Source organism: Crotalus tigris, unplaced genomic scaffold (genome assembly GCF_016545835.1).
Source record: "Crotalus tigris isolate CLP2741 ecotype Arizona unplaced genomic scaffold, ASM1654583v1 scf7180000017536.10889498, whole genome shotgun sequence".
Taxonomy (NCBI): Eukaryota; Metazoa; Chordata; class Lepidosauria; order Squamata; family Viperidae; genus Crotalus; species Crotalus tigris.
In genome coordinates this window covers 4,011,987-4,030,005 of record NW_024096460.1, presented here as the reverse complement: position 1 = coordinate 4,030,005, position 18,019 = coordinate 4,011,987, and the positions used below count along the sequence as shown (strand labels likewise).

The window sequence follows — 18,019 nt, the reverse complement described above, 5'->3', positions numbered from 1 at the left end:
TTCCCGGCTTTTTCTCCCCCCCACTCTAAGCTGTGCATTAACCCAGTAATTACCAGACAGTTTTGCATATTGTCAAAGCAAGAATATACAGTATTTGCAGCATTGACACAGACAAAATTTCATCCCAGGTTAAGAAATAAGCTCTACATATTCAATATAAATCATGCAGTTCAGTTATGAAGATGGAATATTACATGTTTAGCTACCTTGCCCATCCCGTAAATAAAGCAAACCGATCCTTACTGTACATGAGGGCAGGTTGCTTTTCCTTTCTTTCTTGCTGGAACAGTTCTTTAATTGTTTCTGACAAATGGCACTTACCAGGGTTTTATCAACAGCAGGGCCATTTAATGTAGCAATAAGATCAAAAGTAGAATTTGAATGTGGGCACTCCACAAGGATATAATAGTGTATAGAAATGTAAGATGTAGTACTATCTCCACTTTTGGCAATCAGAATTAACTACTGATTTCACAAAATATTTGGACCGTTTTTAAGGAATCTTGGCACAAAACAATATTTTTAATATAATCAAGATAAAGCTAAATATATTAGAATGTCTAAGTGGACTAGTAAGTACAGTATACTACTGATAGCAGTGATATCCTTTGTTTCTCGTTATTCTGGGCCAACATTTCCTTCCTCAAATAAATAAGCCAACATTTCTATCTTCTTTTCCCAGTTTACCTTCTGTAGGAGAGCTGAACTTCGTTTCATTTACAAATGTTGACAGATCTGATGGCTGAGGATAATCCTGCTTATCAGAATCAAGATCCACTGTCATACAAGTCCATTTCTGATTACCCACAGATGATGCCAGTTTTTCTTCATCTGTTGCATGAACCACAGTGGATACAACAGAAGGTGTTTCAGTAGAAGGCAGTGCCATAGATTCCTAAGAAGAAAATAAAGGTTAAAAAACTATTATGCTACAAAAAAAGAAGCAATAGTCTTCTTCCATGGATCCAGCTCTCTTTTGCTTTCTTCTTAATAGTTTGACTAAATGTAAATGGTTGTAGTTGCAGGAGAAAGAACCACTTTATTCTTCTACTTGGGTTTTGGAAGTCTTTTTCATGCTATGCAAGTTATTCTAATTCAAAATAAGATTTTGAGATCTTTATTTTAAAGTTGTAGAAGGATGACATTTGATCTATTTCAGAGATCTGAAAATTACCGGCATAATTAGTATAGATCTAATTTATTAGTTCTGGTACCCTAATGATTAGTTTATTTGCACAAAGATTTTATTGCAAAATTTTAACAAATACATATTGGCTTATAACAGGGGTAGGCAACCTTGGCTCTTTTATGACTCGTGGACTTCAACTCCCAGAATTCTTGAGCCAGCATGGCTCAGTTTGGAAACCTCTCCCTTTCCCCTCAGCATGGCTGGCTCAGGAATTCTGGGAGTTGAAGTCCACGAATCATAAAAGAGCCAAGGTTGCCTACCCCTGGTTTATAAGAACCCCAGAATGAGACCGAGCCTTGGAATTCACCCATCATTCTAGATAAATATTACTATAGCACCAAAAATTATCACCTCTCATGGTAGTATAGATTGCATCACATGCAGCCACAATTAATTGTGTGGTCAACAAAAAAAGAAATAAGATCAGTTTCAAATTTCAATGAAGGCTTGAACAATTTCCACATTTGTCAAAAAAAGGCTAATTTTCAATTCTTCCTAAACATTAATTGAATGTGATTTAACATTAACTTGATGCTTGTCCATTTGATACTTCCTTTTCTGTCGTGATTAATTATTTTCTCCTTAGTGTGCTGGCTCTATAATATTAACTGTGGGAAGATGATTTCCAATCTAGTCATCTGAGCTGCCTCCTTTTTTTTTTGCAAGATTTGAGAAAATATATAATTAAGGTACAATTAATTAAGGTACAATTGAATGTACCTTAAAAAAAAGAAGTACTTAAAAAAGTACTTCTTAAAGCCTCTTACCTGCGGAGGTGCATCAGACAGTGGAGATCTTTTTGGTGACTTTTTCACTCTAAATGTGTCACTGGAAAGAAAATGGAAACACTTGAGTATGGCCAGGCCAAGAAAAATGACATAACAAGAAACAGCTAATGAATATATTATGATGAAGACTGCCTATTTCAGAAACTTCGCATAAAAAAACCAAAGAAGAGCATGCCATGTCCTTTGCTCATCATGCACTCTTAGACTCAGTTACTGCCAAATTTAAAAAAATCAAACATAAGTTTTGCAAGAATTACAAGAATTAAATTAATCTGAGTTTTGTACTAAGGTTTAAAAAATCACTCCAAACAATGAAGTATTTTATCGTTGAAAACAACAAAATGGTTACAGTGCTACTGGAAAATGGCCAACATAACATAATTCAGTAAATAGGAATCTTGATCAGGATATGTTCTTGCCCTGAGAGCTACCAGGATATCAGTGCTATGTAAGTGTTGTGAAAATGTCTTCAGTTTTATCTATCAAACTATCATCTCAGGTATCCTACTTCAATTGCCAAACAAATGACATGCAAAATACTGGTGAACAAGACCACACAATTTAAGCAAGGCAGATATGGAACAAGGGTTCAAGTCTTGATCTTATCTTCTAACTATTGCAACCTGTAGGATTGCATTTTACAGCTAGCAATATTGCTTGAGAATTTATTAAATCTTGTAGTAAGCATGTATGATTTGCTGGTATACTTATCCTTTTTGTTTTCTGCAGGTTACACTATAAATATTTATATTCCAAAAGCCTTAAAATATTTGAATAGGATATAACAAATAAAGTATGATTCTATAGGCACTAATGTGTCAATAGATAATTAATTGATTTCTTGCCGATCTCATTTCCCTAACTCAACTTTTTGAAAAAATTATGATGGCACTGATGATAGCAATGATCATAATTTTAAAAATTACAGAGGAAACTGGCATGTTGAAAGAATACCCAAGCCTTTAAAACTGTATTTCCAAGTATGACTCCAGATTAGATTGTTTTAAAAAATAAAAATGATAGATTGCCATAATGTGTTGTTTGCTTGGAAAATAAGCTCAAGGTTTCAAAGAAAGAACAAAAATCAATTAAAGGTAGCAAGAAATATCCTGAGCATCTTCGGCAACGTTCATTTTGGGTAGCCATTTTGTGAATAAACAACTTTCTCATGGCAGCCATTATGTGACTGTGCCATCATATGCTCTCAATATTTCCAAAATGACTATCCTTCCAGACTGCTTGGGGACTTCTAAAACAGATTCAAACTGCAGGTGTAAAAAGAACTATATATTGTGGAGAGATCTTACAGAAACAGAAACAAAGAGAGTGAAATAAACTTAATTAAAAGTTATGGTATATTATATGTTGGTGGGAAGCAATTGCCTGAGAGTAAGATTTTCAAATATAATAGCTATGTCTCAACTAATTTCTGAAATGGCAAAAAACAAATAAAGGAGCTAAAGCAAAAATGAGTTGACTTATATAAATTATATCAATACAGGTAGTCCTTGAATTACATCCAAAATGGAGCCCATCTATCATGGTCATAACTCATGATAGTCATAAAACAAATTGGTCACATGCCCAATCCAATTCTATAACCCTTTTTTGCAATGGTCGTTAAGAAAATCACCAGAGTTATTGAATGAATCTACAACGGTTAAGCAAAACCTTGGCTGTTAAGTAAACCATTAGTTCACGAAGGGCACAGTATTGCTGAAAACTGCAAGTAAATACCAGTTTTCAGCCAAAGTGTTGTAAAATGCAGTCACATGACCATGGGATGTTGCTAATGACCATAAGTGTGGTCCAGCTACTGAGTACGTAGTGCAGTCACAAAGCTGCAGGGGAGCCTGACCATAGAACTTCAGGTCATAAGTACTCTCCAAATAGATGTTGTCAAAAATGTGATTGTTCACTAAGCAATCAAGCAATCAAAGACTACCTGTATTTTAACCAATTGTTGAAAAACATTGAGAAACCTGATGGCTAGCCGTTTCTTATTTAGAAAATAAATTACAATATGGCTACATTGCAGTTATAAGTGTATATCGAGGGAAAATAGTTGTTTTTGTCTATAATACTGTGAAAAATTCCCAAACTCATGTTAACTGTATAACCAGAAGAGAAATGGGCTGTTATGGCTTCATGCTTCATCTCCTGGGAACCAGACTGGAGGATGCATGCACGCCACTCAAGCAGGCATGGAGAACGATATGGAAAGTGAGAATGGAAAATACCTCCTGAAGGCTTAATTGCAAAGGTATAATCTGCCAAGCAAGTTGGCATTCCAAGTAACATATACTTCACCCGGAGAATATTAGACAGACATAGACAGACAGACAGACAGAGAGACGGATGATAGATTGATCAAGAAATAGTTTTGGTCAACTTTATGTACTGATCAGCCTTTTCTTTCCCACTCAAAAAAATGTTGATACAAGTCCAAATAATCTTATTGAATATAGGCATCATGACCTACATTGCTGGATATCACCACAAACAACCTTGTAAAAATAATCAACTAAACAAACTGAAACCAGACAAAACAATACATAAACCATGTAGACAGAAAAAAAAATCATGAGGCATTTCTGCTGATAACAGGTATGCTTAGGGTTAAAAGTTACTTACAACAAAGAACATACAGACATCACATCTTCAACCATCCTAAGACAAGTAAGACAAAAGAGAGAGAGAGACAAGACAGAAGGAACTCACTGACACAAAAGAGAAATTCCATTTATTACGTTGCAGGAAAAAAAATCCCCTCCCCCCCATGTTTTTGTTGTTTTAAAAAAAACGGACATGTCTCTAAATATTGGACAGAAATGTTCATTAGTTTATTATAATAGTTTATATAGCCACCCATCTCACAATTATGAGTGGCAAAAATAGGATTAAAAGGCCGACACACAAAAATATAAGATGCTTAAAAATAATAACATAATGGTACCAAAAATAATTAACTCAGACCACATAAAACACAAAATCACATTGATAGGCAACTGAACCACCCTTTACAAAATTCTAGAAGGCTCTGGGCAAAACAAATCTCAGGGAGGAGAGTGTTCATGAGTCAAGAGCAACATGTGGAGTTACTTCTGAGTACAGATAGTCTTCAACTTAAAACTGTTTAGTGACCATTCAAAGTGAGTTATGATTGTTTTTCACACTTACAACTATTACAGCATCCCCATGGTCACGTGATCAACATTCAGACAGTTATGAACTGACTCATATTTATGACGATTGCGGTGTCCCAAGGTCATGTGATCACCTTTTGTGAGCTTCTGACAAGCAAAGTCAATGAAGAAGCCACTTAACAATCGTGTCACTAATTTAACAACTGTACTGATTTAATTCACTGAACAAATGTGGCAGAAAAGATCGTAAAATGGGGCAAAATTCACTTTACAAATGTATCGCCTAGCAACAAAAATTGGGAGGGCTCTACTGTGGTTGAGGACTATCTGTAGTTTCTTGCTGTATTTGCCTATAGGCAAAAATCTTGACCGACTAAAGAAACTACCAGCATAACTATTAAATATACTCTGTGAATTGCTGGGGGGTGGGTGGATGGGTAGGAGTCCGCCTTCCATTTCTTCCTGCATATCAAAGATTCCAAGCTCAACACTCTCTTTGCTTTCAGGAACTCTGGACTAAGGAAATACAGGAAAGGGTACAATAGGGACATACAGTGAAATTATGCATAGGTTCTCCTAGTCGCAACTACCACCTACTGTTTGAAGAGAAATCATCAGTCCAGAAGGAGCCACAGATCCCAGGGGAGGGATCTTCAACCTAAAACCACTCAGCCTTACTAAGATTGAGTTCAAGCCTGTTCTTTTCCCATAGTCTAATATATAACCTTACCCAAAGGTTTTATGTATAAGTTAAACAAGACTTGGGGAGAGGATTGAGACACTTCTTTGGCAGGCCATATCTCCCTCTTCCTGTCAACATTGCCGGGAACTGGAGAAAGAAGAGCCACTATAGCAGAGGTCCCCAACCTTTTGGGCACCAGGGAGCAGTTCCACGGAGACAGGTTTTTTTGTGGACAGGAGAGTGTATGATTTTGTGTGCTGCCTGCATCCCGCGGATGGGGCTTTGCTTGTTTGTGTGGACCATTGCTGGCATGCCGTGGCCCAGTACTGGTCCACAGACTGGGGGTTGGGTATCCCTGCCTTATAGCATCATATCCTTCTTCCCCAACCCATAAGCTGGTCCAGAAGAATACTACAATCAATGGAACTGAAAAGCTACTGAGAGGCCAAGGAAGCCAAGATAGATATTCCTGATTTTGCTCCTGCCAGAGAGATCATGTTGCTTGGGGAATTATGGGAATCAAAGTCTATGCATCTTGAAGTTCCTAAGTTTGAAAATAGTGAACTAAGGTAGATGAGGTCACATCCTTGATGTAACTAAACAGGAATCCGTCTTCATTGTCTTGGAGTGGTGATGGAAAATGGGGAAATATATATTAATGAAATACATAAACAAGAGAAGGAGAACTTTCCCCTGCCTTAGGAAGCATGCCTCAAATTTTTAAAAACTTACAGTGAATTTTTACATTCTTCATTTCAACAAGATCAATTTTATATACCCCCAAAATAAATGGAGTCTTAATACCAACAACTAAGGAATTTTTTTCTGCTCAAGGAAATTCTGGGTTAGTTTTATATGGGATTTAAATTATTTTAAATGTTATTTCATATTTATAAATGAATAAATGTTAAATATTTCAGACAACATAGCTTCAAGTTTTTCTTGCAGAATCTAGTGACAAATCCAGCATATTGGATTAAACTGGATATTCAAAAAGAATAGGTGGGAGCAGTTTTGTTTCCTGTTTATGAGTCTAACCAAGTAAAACATAAGTTAATTGTTTTGATTTTATATTTTATTTTTTAACAACATAAAAATATTTTTAAATGCTTCAGTGCTGAATCCTATTTGAGGCCTCACTGATGTTATTCAGGGATTTATAATCACATTTCATTCTACAGTATAAAAATTAATTGCCTATTATTTCATGGCTAATTTGTTGCATGAATTTAAAATACTTTGCAGCTAACTGTAAACAGAATACTACAAAATCATTTCAAAACACCACTATAATCAGAAATTAATAAGGAAATAAAAATAACACTAGGTATGTCCAATTTGATAATCCTGTTTTATTGTTTCACTGTTAACCCATAATTTGAAAGTTGGGTTTATATTTATTTCCAGATATCCAATGTATCTGGTTATTTGTTTAAAATTCTCATTTATTTTAGCTGGAAGTAAAACTAATATTTTTTTATTAAGTATAGCAATAGCAGTAGCACTTAAGATTTATATACTGCTTCATAGTGCTTTACAGCACTCTCTAAGTGGTTTACAAGAGTCAGCATATTGTCCCCGACAATCTGGGTCCTCATTTTACTGATCTCAGAAGGGTGGACAGCTGAGTCAACCTTGAGCTGGTCAGGATCGAACTCCCAGCAGTGGGCAGAGTTAGCCTTGCAATATTGCATTCTAACTACTACGCCATTATACTCTTGAATGTAGGTGACATGAGTATATCAGAGTATGTTTTATTTACTTCAGAGTTTATGTTTCAGCTGTGAATGTGTGCTAAGTTACAACCAAATACTGCTCATGGTTAGTATCTACTAATACTACTTTACATTAATCAGAATCAGTCCAAATAAACATTTACAATGTATATTTTTTAGAAACAATCTAAAGCTCTACACAGTAACAATATTTTCAAGTAAAAACTATACGCATTTGTGTTTTGGAAAGTTATGCTTAAGGAAATCAGTATGACATTTTGAAAACATCACAGAATACACAAAGGTGTGTACATTCACAACTTCAAATCTGTGTTGGCTCAACTGCCTGAACAATTTCCTTCTGGTTTTTTGGCAAGATTTTAGAACAGGTTTGCCATTGCCAGCTTCCTAGACCTGAGAGTAACTGGCCCAGGCTCACCCAGCTGGCTTTGTACCTAATGCAGGACTAGAACTCAAATGGCTTCCTGGTTTGTAGCCTGTTTCCTTAAACACTACACCAAACTGGCTCTCTGTTAGAGGTGACTTACACCTTATTAGATTAATTAGCAACAAATAAAGTATCACCCCCATGTTACCCCAAACTATGGGCATAAATATCTAGTTCAATATAGGTAATCCTGAACTTACAACAGTTCGTTTAGTGGCTGTTTGAAGTTACAACGGCACTGCAAAAGCGACATGACCATTTTTCACACTTACAACTGTTGCACTATTCCCAAGGTCATGTGACCAAAATTGAGATGCTTGGCAACTGATTCATATTTATGATGACTGCAGTGTCCCAGGGTCATGTGATCACCTTTTGTGACCTTCTAACAAGCGAAGTCAATGGGAAGCCAAACTCACTTAACAACCGTGTTACTAACTTAACAACTGCAGCGATTTACTTAACAATTGTGGCAAGAAAGGTCTTAAAATGGGGCAAAACTCACAACCACTGTCTCATTTAGCAACACAAATTTTGGGCTCAATTGTGGTCACAGGCCAAGGACTATCTGTATAGATTAGCCTTTAAATAAACAGAAAACCAAACTGATCTTTTGTGGAAAAGTTAAGCAATATAGTTTTCAAGAATACTCAGCAATTGGAAATTATTAATTTTATCTACTGGAAGTATTTGCTTATTGGTGAATTACCACATACAAGAAATGCAGGGTTAACTGTGGCTGAAATTCATAACAAGCAATACAATATCTAACTCCCCATTCTCACAACCAATTCTAATGGTAAAAAGACAAAATATGGCTTTACAGCTCATTAATAAATCAACATAGCTGTACAGTTGAAAGGAAACCTATTGGCAGCTATCCTCTAAGCCCTTCCCCAGATCCAGTCCCTATTTTAAGAAAATAAAAATATTTATTTTACATTTATTTATTAAAAAGATTTATTTAGTTGCCCAACTCTTTCCCTCACATACACAGAAAGAAATGAAACTCACTTCAGTAGCATTTGTGGCTTGTTGGTAAACTAGCCACTATAAAATACTCTAAAGACTATCTTTTAAGCATGTGAATAGCTTCTGTCATTTTGAACTCTGTATAAACTATAACCTTATAATAAACACTTTGCAGAGTAGTCTCTTAATCCCGACCAGAGTTTGTTATTATTTGACTGAATTAAACTAATCAGTTGTATTATAGAGTATATTTACATTTTATGTTAAAAAAAACAACAACCCTGAAGACTTTTTCATGTCATGATGGAATGCCGTTAAGAAACCCTACATTTTCCAAAATACATTCTGTTTAAAATGAGGGCCAGATTGCTCCTCAATTCTTGTAACAGAAAAAACTTTTGCCAAATGTTTTAAATCTCTCATCCTAGTGATCAGCAAGATTCTTAAACTCTGAAGCAAAAGGCACATCATACATTCAGCAAAATTAAAGCTTACTTTCCAAATGTTGAGAATTAAAAAAGGTTTGAGCTCCTAGTGCACCTCAGAGCCAAAAAGGAAAAGACCTTAATTCCAGCTAGAATAATATGATTATTCTAGCATTAAAATTCAGTTGGGTAGTATGTACTACAGCAAATATATATAACAAATATAGTGCCAACACAAAAACTTAAGAGAGGTTGCAAAGATTTGTCAGAGAAATGTTTTAGAGTACTGCACACATACTTTTCTATGTGTTGACTTACGTCTTGAGTGGCGTCTTCTTCTTTTTTGCAGGTTTATTTAGGCCATCTCCTTCTGATCCATTAATTTCATTGACGTTAGCGGAGATCTCAAAGGATGCTGGAGATTGTGTGGGAGAGCTGGAAACTTTTGTGGAAGATTTGAACGGATCAAGAGAATCCTCAGAGATGTCTGGATCAAAACTGTACGTTGTGGTGGTTTGCTGAGGAAGTTTTGGAGACTCTTGCATTTTGCAAGTGGGAGAGAAAGGATTGAAGTTGGGGTCATCCCATTTGTCAATATCAAAAGTATAAGAGCCCTTGGAGACAGGAATCTCATTGGGTTCTGAAGGAATCTTGGTTGGGCTTGTGGGAGTATTGTCAAGTTTCTCTCCAGTCTTTTTAGTCTTTGGCCTCCTGAGGGGCATTTTGGCCCCAGGTTTTTTGCCCACTTTTTTGGGCAGAAGAGGACTCTCCGTCTGTTCCTCACCACTGCCTTTTTCCTCAGAATAATCAAATTCCAATCTCACTGCTAAGCCTTTCACTGGAGGATCTTCTTGTCCCCCAGTGTCTGATGGTATCACCTCCACAGCTTCTGGTGTTGTGGTAAGAGATACAGTTTTCTTGTTGGCAAGTGGAGAGTTCTGTATTTTGCTATCTCCTGATACAGGGATATCTTCCAAGTTATTTGGATCAAACAGACTCAATGACTCTAGTTCAGGAATGGCCTCGTCTTTATTAACAGTACTTTGGTGCTGTTGGTTGGTACATTCAGGTTCAATGGGCTCCAAAGTCTCTTCAGAAACTTTTTCGTCACTTGAGGCCGCAGAATCTTGCTTGAAATCTGATATCCCTGGTTCTTTTACTGGAGAAACATCCAAGGATTTTTTTGCTAACTGTTTTTTCTTTAAGGAAGCTGGCCTAGATTTTTTTGTGCGCTTAAGAGTACTAGAAGCACTGCTTGAACCGGTACTAAAAGTATCTGTTGCAGAACCTGCTGTCTCGTTGTTCCCAGGAAAAGAGGCTCCATCAAATTCTCCAGCTTGCAAACTGAGGGAACGAGATAATGTAGATCTAGAGACTGGAACAGAATCTGTGGATTTTCTTCTAACATGTGACTTGGAATCTTGACTCTTTATGTCCAGGGAGCTTGGACCCACAGCTTGTAAGGAATCTACAACTTCAATGCTATCAAAGTCTAGGTTGTAAGTTCCACTGCTAGCAATTGGCTTGTCCTCATCAAAAACTGTAGAAAGTGAGTGGGATAGAGGGGGCAATGGAGTTTCTTCAACTGGTTCACAATGAGGGACATCAGCTACTGTTACTGTTTCAGAAGAAAAACCTATAAAAAACAAAAGCAAAAGTTATCAGCATTTAGGAATGTCGAATCTAGAATAACTAGAGAAAGGAAAGTAGCTTATGCATCCAATAATTAAGGATGCTTTCCTTTTAAAATGATCAGTTCCTTTAATCCTAAATATTTCTTTTTCTCATCCTCCTCTCTTTTTTTCATCTTTTTCAAGATAAGCGTTCAAATCAGAAAACCCACAGGATAAACAAAAAATAAGCAAGAAGTGAATTATTTTTTGTTTTTCCAAAAGTAATTTCGAATAGATTTTATTTTGGATCATTTACTTTAAATATATAACATGGATAATTATATTTCATAATACAAACAAAATATTTTATTACAATTGTAGATCAGAAAAATATTTTATAATTGTGCAAGTCAATAGAATGCTATCAAGAAATCTCTATAGAGTGAAAATCAGTATTGAGAGCAAATTGAATTACCATACAGGAAATGTGTTGCTAATATGAAAGAAGCTGCATATATTTGGCCTTATCTGAACTTTAAACTACTATAAGATTTTTATATGAGGCAGGAGAAGCCTGCTAAGAACTCAAGAAAGGAACAAGCAATCATTTTCACTTATAGACACACAGTCTGTAGCATTGTCTTTCATCCTATTAAGCCCTAATACTCTGTTAGCAGATTTTGGCTGAAAATGCAGAGACAAGCTTTCAGAGAGTGATTGAGATTTATCTGATATCTTCTTGCAAAATGGTGAAAGCTATGTTGTAGCATTACAATGCAAAGCCTTCTCCTTTTCTACATATGTTGTGATGTCACATGCATGAAAAGGATGGACTTTGTAGTTTCTTTTTTTAACTTTCCAAGGTAGCTACTGGGTTAAAATAATTTACTTCTTGTAGAAACTGGCAGTCATGGTCCATCTCAAAAATTATAAACACATTTACTACCATAGTGCAGTAACTGCAATTTTATTATGCCACCCCTTAAAATAAATCTGACCATTCTAAATTCTAAGATACTAAATAGGGTTATTGAGTGGAAATGATGATTTCATTTGAACGTGACTTCCCTACCAGAATACCAAATTGATTAATTTAAATTTAAATTAATATACCACACTTGGGCTAAGCAATTACATTCTTATTATACTTCCAACTGAAAAAAATAAGGCACCAATAGTAAAGAATCAAAGTGCAAATAATTTACAGCATTACTACAGGCTGTCAGTATTGATGTTTTCAATAGATGAGTTGTCATTTTCCCCTGGTAATTATTGTACTAGTCATGTGATCCCATAAAGTGTCTCTCAAGAACAAAGCCAAAAGCATATTCACAATTTATTTCATTATTCCAGTAGACAATTATTTGAGCTAGAGCTACAGTTTTAACATTAAGCCTACTTTGTTTTGATGAAAAATGATTGCAAAATTTGGTGATTTAATCATAAGCCTTTTACATGCTATTTAAAAAAAGAAAGAAAACACTGAGCTTTATGTAGCTAACTGCTACAATATCTAAAACTGCTTCATTGCATTCATGGTAAATGGGAGGCACATTCACAATATATTAAATGTTTTTCTGAATGTGAGGGGTTCCCTTACTGTCATGCAAGCATCTAAGCACAGGGCCCCCAAAAGATATACCCATATTTTGCAGAGGGAAAATTACATTTACAAATCTCTGGTTTTCAGCATGTTAACCATATTTATAAAATTATCCATTGAATATTTATCCCAATGACAGAACAAAAGTGCAAGGGAGAATCCAAAATTTGGGCCAGGGGGGCAGAAACAGACTTTCCTCTGCATGCATGCCCAGACTTTATCATTCATTAAGTCATCCTATTATAGAAATGATTTCAAAATTACAATGAATAAAATGTTAATATAACAACAACAACAACAACAACAACAACAATAACAATAATAAAGTTGGAAGGGACCTTGGAGGTCATCAAGTCCAATCCCCTGCTCAGGCAGGTAACCCTATACCATTTTGGGCAAATGGCTGTCCAGTCTCTTCTTAAAAACTTCCAAAAACTATCCTGAGAACCTGTTTCAAGATTCATAATGTCAGACAGATCTCTATACCTCCAAAAACGAAAAACCATTCCTATATCTCCAAAAAGGAAAAACATCAAAAAGCATGGCCTTTTGACAACCTACATGCTCTCTGGGTATGGATTTATTTTTATTGTCTGACTTTCATGTAAAGAGCTCACTTTTGCACACTGATCAGATCACAATCTTTGGCTGCAATCTTCTACTTGGCAGTATTTTCCATTGAGATTAATTGGCTTAACGTTATGATTATCTTACCTAATGTTGCCATACTGATAAGACAATAGAACTTGGTGTATTGGACAAAACTATGATAATATGCTATCATTTACATGCAATTATTTGGGTCTTGATAGAGTTTGGATTTATTTAATATACTATTTCCAATTTTCACATAGTTTGTAATTCCTATAAAACAAATTCCAGAGCTAAAATGAATTCTTCTTGAATAATACTAATCTCTTCTCCTTATGTTAACAATGCCATTTCAAATTCTGATTTGGCATTTGCTTTATTTTACTCATATTTTATCTCATGTAACATTATCCATCCAGCTTTCTTTTCACTCCATGTGGTGTCATTATTAGCTAGACTTTCCCTTTACATCAACATTTTCCAGCCTGATACTAGGCCAATGATTTATCTTGCATAGAACATTAAGATAAATGATGTATCTAATTTTATGGATCCCAATTTTCTTTGTAAAAAACAATGTTAGAGTGTCAACGTTTTATTTTTTTTATACAGGGACTTTGTTTAAAAGCAAATTGCATCTAAGTTACAAACTGGCGGTAGATCATTCAAGCCCTCCATGCTTTCTTTTCATTATTTAATCTTTTTTTTTTGATAGTGTGAGCTCTGTGACTTTACTAAATGCCCTTTGTTGTTAGGGAATTCTCCAGTTATTTCTCATATACTGACTTTTCTCTCAAGATCAGAAAAGATAGGATGCACCAAGAAGGTGGCAATATCCAGCTGACCTTTGCTGATCTCCCAAAAAAACCCAAACCCACAGCAGGCTGAGATCTGATTGGTGCTTGGATAAGAGACCACCAGAAGATCTCAGAGCTATTGACTAAACAGAGCTATTGAAAAAACATCCTAAAGGAAGGCAGTGACAAAAACATGTAATCACCAAGAACTGAAGATGACTTTATTTTCACCAGATACTACTTTTCCAAAGTATATTCCATAGTATATTACTTTTCCAAAGTAGTATCACCAAGTTTCTTCAAAGTAATAAGCTAGTATGATAATTTGGCATTGTTGGTTTTATGCCACTATACTGGACTATATACTGTATATTTGAGTTAGCAGCTGTTTGTCTGACTCACATGCCTAACACATATACATCCTCTTTTGAGAGTCCTTTTGGCAAATTCAGATTTCCTTGTATTTTATTTATTTACTTATTTTATCAATGTATTTGAATGCCCACTCAGCATACTATTCTGGGTAACTCTCAAGGTCTAAATATCTCTCATCAAGGTAAAAACCAAAATAAAATATGATTGATTAAAAATAAAACCAATAAAGTAAAACATATTGTGCCATAAACCAGATACAGTATTAACATTGGGTAGCAGTTCATCTAACTTCCAGACTCAAATGTTCTGGTCTTTTATATTAAGTTCTTATAATTTGTTTGTTTCAACACACTATTTTTCTAATGAACTCACCACATTATCAGTTTTAGAAGTATTCAAATACCTGATTCTGCAGTTAATTTACTAGAATAAATGACGTAGAATAATTCCCAGTACTGATTTCTTTTCTCCCCGTTTTTATACTCTAACTTCAAAAGCACACACACAAGCTACCCTAAGAACCCTGTTCAATGTATTAATGAAAACAGAACAATCAAGTGGAAAAACCGTTCCAGGAAGTGTTGAATAGTAGACAATGCAGCTTTGTGTCTAGAGAGGTTTTTTTAATCCTGCCCTCTTGACACCAAAAACTAGAAAGAAATGAAAGGAATGTTGCCCTTTTACTTCAAAGCAGCCTCCACCAGGGAGTTTTACTATTCATGACATTTAATCACAGAGACTTTTTTTCTGTTACATTAAGTCTGGCATGGCTTGGCCTTAGGAATAGTACTGGGCTTTGGATAGTATCACACCAGACATCTTTTAGGATTGGAATATAAATACATGTAAAACTTAAGGAAATAACCGTGGATATAAATCATACAGAAACAGGAAGTGTTTATTAGATTTATATCCTGCCTTTTATTCAGAAACTCAAGGAGCTTAGTTGATATGGAAAGCTGATATAAAGATAATCTTTCTTTTCACTTTGGGCAGCTGTGAATGGAGTACTTTTTATTACTTAAAACACAGAAGAAATGAAAGAAAAAGGATAACAGAAAGGAAGAGAAATAAACAGGAATAAAGGTGAATAACTGGGAGTTCAGAATGAGTTGCAATTTAATTTTGTAATTAAAGGCTGTTCTTCAAATCCTACTTAATGTAATTCTTTTTTCTTCCCTCTCTACTTAGATTTCTTTATCAAGCTGGAAAATTAATTTCCTTTTCAATTACATGTGAAAATACATGTGAGAAGATAATTGTTCTATAAAGATTTAAAATAAATGTAGAAAGATAATGGTGAAAGCCAAGCAGGGATATTCATACATCTAGCACAAAATCCTGGTTTCTCCATGCATTTGGGCACCAAATAAAGGGCTTCTCCATGTACTTGAGTACTAGCTGTGTCTGCTGGAGGCATAATGATGGTGTAGATCAGTGTTTCTCAACCTTGACAATTTTAAGGCATATGGACTTCAACTCCCAGAAGTCCACAGCCAGCGTGGACTTCTGTAGATACTTCTGTAGATACTTTTTGCAGAAAAATATGAAATGGTAAACAACATTTACTGATATTGAAACAATGTATATGCAGCAAAAGTTATGGCCACATTACGTACAGACGTTTTTGAAAGTGACATCTTGGTATCTTTGGACTTTAGAAGACAGCCTTCACCAGCCTAGGTGTTCTCCAGGTATATGAATATCAATGCAAAAAAAATCCCCTAGTTTGCAGAGCAAATGCTAAGAATTCAGAGAGTTGAGAAGTGCCCATAATGGAGGACTTAGAATAAGGATATGTAATAATTATTATTTTTGCTATTACTTTTTTTACTTTAAATACATTCCACTGTAATTTTTGAATTCACCGCAAAATTATAGATTCATTACCTTTTATTGTATTAACTTTGCATACACTGCATGAGATTTCAAAGCAGAACAGCAGATATTCTACCTGTTACAGGGTGTCAGATGATTAACCATGGACGTGAATTTATTTACTGTTTTTTTGCAACTTGCTCAATCCCAAACCTCTGAATTCTAACGGAAGCTGAGATTTATCATACGCAAAGATGCATAAACTGACTCTTAAGCTTCCATTGCTCTGTGTACACAAACCAAAACACAGACACATATGTGGGGGGGGGTGTTAGGGGAAATTGGGGAACTGATGATGGGACAATACTTTGCATCATTCCTATCCAACTTACTTTGAGGCTCAGTGCTTTCTTGGCCTTTGTCAGGTGTGCTGGGACTGTAACCTGAAAAATACAAAAAATAAATAAGTAAAGAAGTGACTGAAGTCTGGACAAAAGCTAAACATGGTTTAATGGGCTTCAGTTGTATTTGAATTGACTGCAAAGAACACAATTACAAACAACATTTTTTCAAAAGGTTCCAGTTACTGCATTCAGCCCTTTGTAGAGAAGGCAAGTAGAGGTTTCTACCCTGAGATACACCACATCAGCTAGGCAGGTTAGAAAGCTTTTAAGGGTTAGTCACTATTGGTGAGAGAAGCAAAAACTGGTTCTCAAACATTGAATCCTATCATCGAATCACCATCAGATAAAAAAGTCCAAAAATATGGAAAAATTTCTGGCTATTACTAAGGTCAGCTTGGATATTATTCTCACCTTCACTGTTCATTTACCTGTGTGAAATATGCAAAAAATGCCACCCGAAAGGCTTAACTGTTTGATCACTGATGTCCCCTTTTCTTTGATATATGTTGTTTTCTTTAAAAAAATTTTTTTAGTCATAAACCATCTAGAAGAATTAATAAAGCTCTTACACCGGGAATGAGGTAATGAGATGATCTGTACTTTTAACCTAATATATAAAGTTGCTTTACAATAAAGCTTGATGGTTAACTGGCACTTTCCAAGTTCTTAATCAGACTTATTCCTAATTATTAAAAGCCTTGGCCTGCAAAGCACGTGTTCTACTGATCAATCTACCAACATTTCTCAGGAATACGAAGCCTCTTGGTATTAGCAATCCATTCTGGGGTGCTCAAACTATGAATGTGCAGAGGAGCCCATCCTATTCACTGTAAATTGTTACCTGGGTCTTCTGATGGAAGCTGAGGTCTTATTTCTTGTTCATCTATGTCGAATGCTACAATTTCAGGCAGTAGTTGTGGTGGTGGAGGTGCAGCTTTTACAGGAGTTGTGGATTCTGGTGTTTCAAATGCTTCTTCAGAGTCTGAACTCCTGAGCACACACAACAAACGAGGGTGGGGGGGGGAAAGGAAGGTATTACATGACTATGTTTTTCCCCAAGAGCAAGGCAAACAAAAACAAACAACTTTTGCAAAGTTCGCAGAGCTCTCCTATCTAAGGAAGCAAGAATACCTCTGCTTTTTTTTTTTTTTTGTTTTCCAGAGCTCCTGAGAAACTATTAGGCTTTTTTTGCAGCATGATTTCTGGAGCAGAATATCATGTTCTCAACTTTATTTGGAAGAAATCTTGACACTAAAAGATTTCGAGACATCACAAAAGCAAACATGCAGGCAGGGTAAAGTGAAAGGCGCTGGAAAAAAAAAAAAGCCTGCCTTTGTGACATAAAGGAGGCTTCAGCATCGTCAAACAAAAAGCAATGTTAATGGAATCTTTTAATAGGATGTTGGAATTTTTTTTTCTTGGCACAAGCATAAGCAAACCTAATAAGCAAAAT

The 18,019-nt window shown here is 35.5% G+C and overlaps 1 protein-coding gene across 9 annotated transcripts in view; it reads right to left on the bottom strand.

Annotated features, from left to right (window-relative positions):
* TACC2 (transforming acidic coiled-coil containing protein 2) overlaps positions 1 to 18,019 on the bottom strand; it is a 192,923-nt gene that overhangs the window by 40,424 nt on the left and 134,480 nt on the right. For all 9 annotated transcript variants that reach the window (XM_039336549.1, XM_039336620.1, XM_039336137.1 and 6 more), the window contains 5 exons: positions 17,408 to 17,556; positions 16,555 to 16,605; positions 9,684 to 11,001; positions 1,957 to 2,017; positions 688 to 895 (listed from right to left, as the gene is read on the bottom strand). In XM_039336549.1, the coding sequence (XP_039192483.1) occupies positions 688 to 895; positions 1,957 to 2,017; positions 9,684 to 11,001; positions 16,555 to 16,605; positions 17,408 to 17,556 (1,787 nt within the window). The remainder of the gene's footprint in view (positions 1 to 687; positions 896 to 1,956; positions 2,018 to 9,683; positions 11,002 to 16,554; positions 16,606 to 17,407; positions 17,557 to 18,019) is intronic.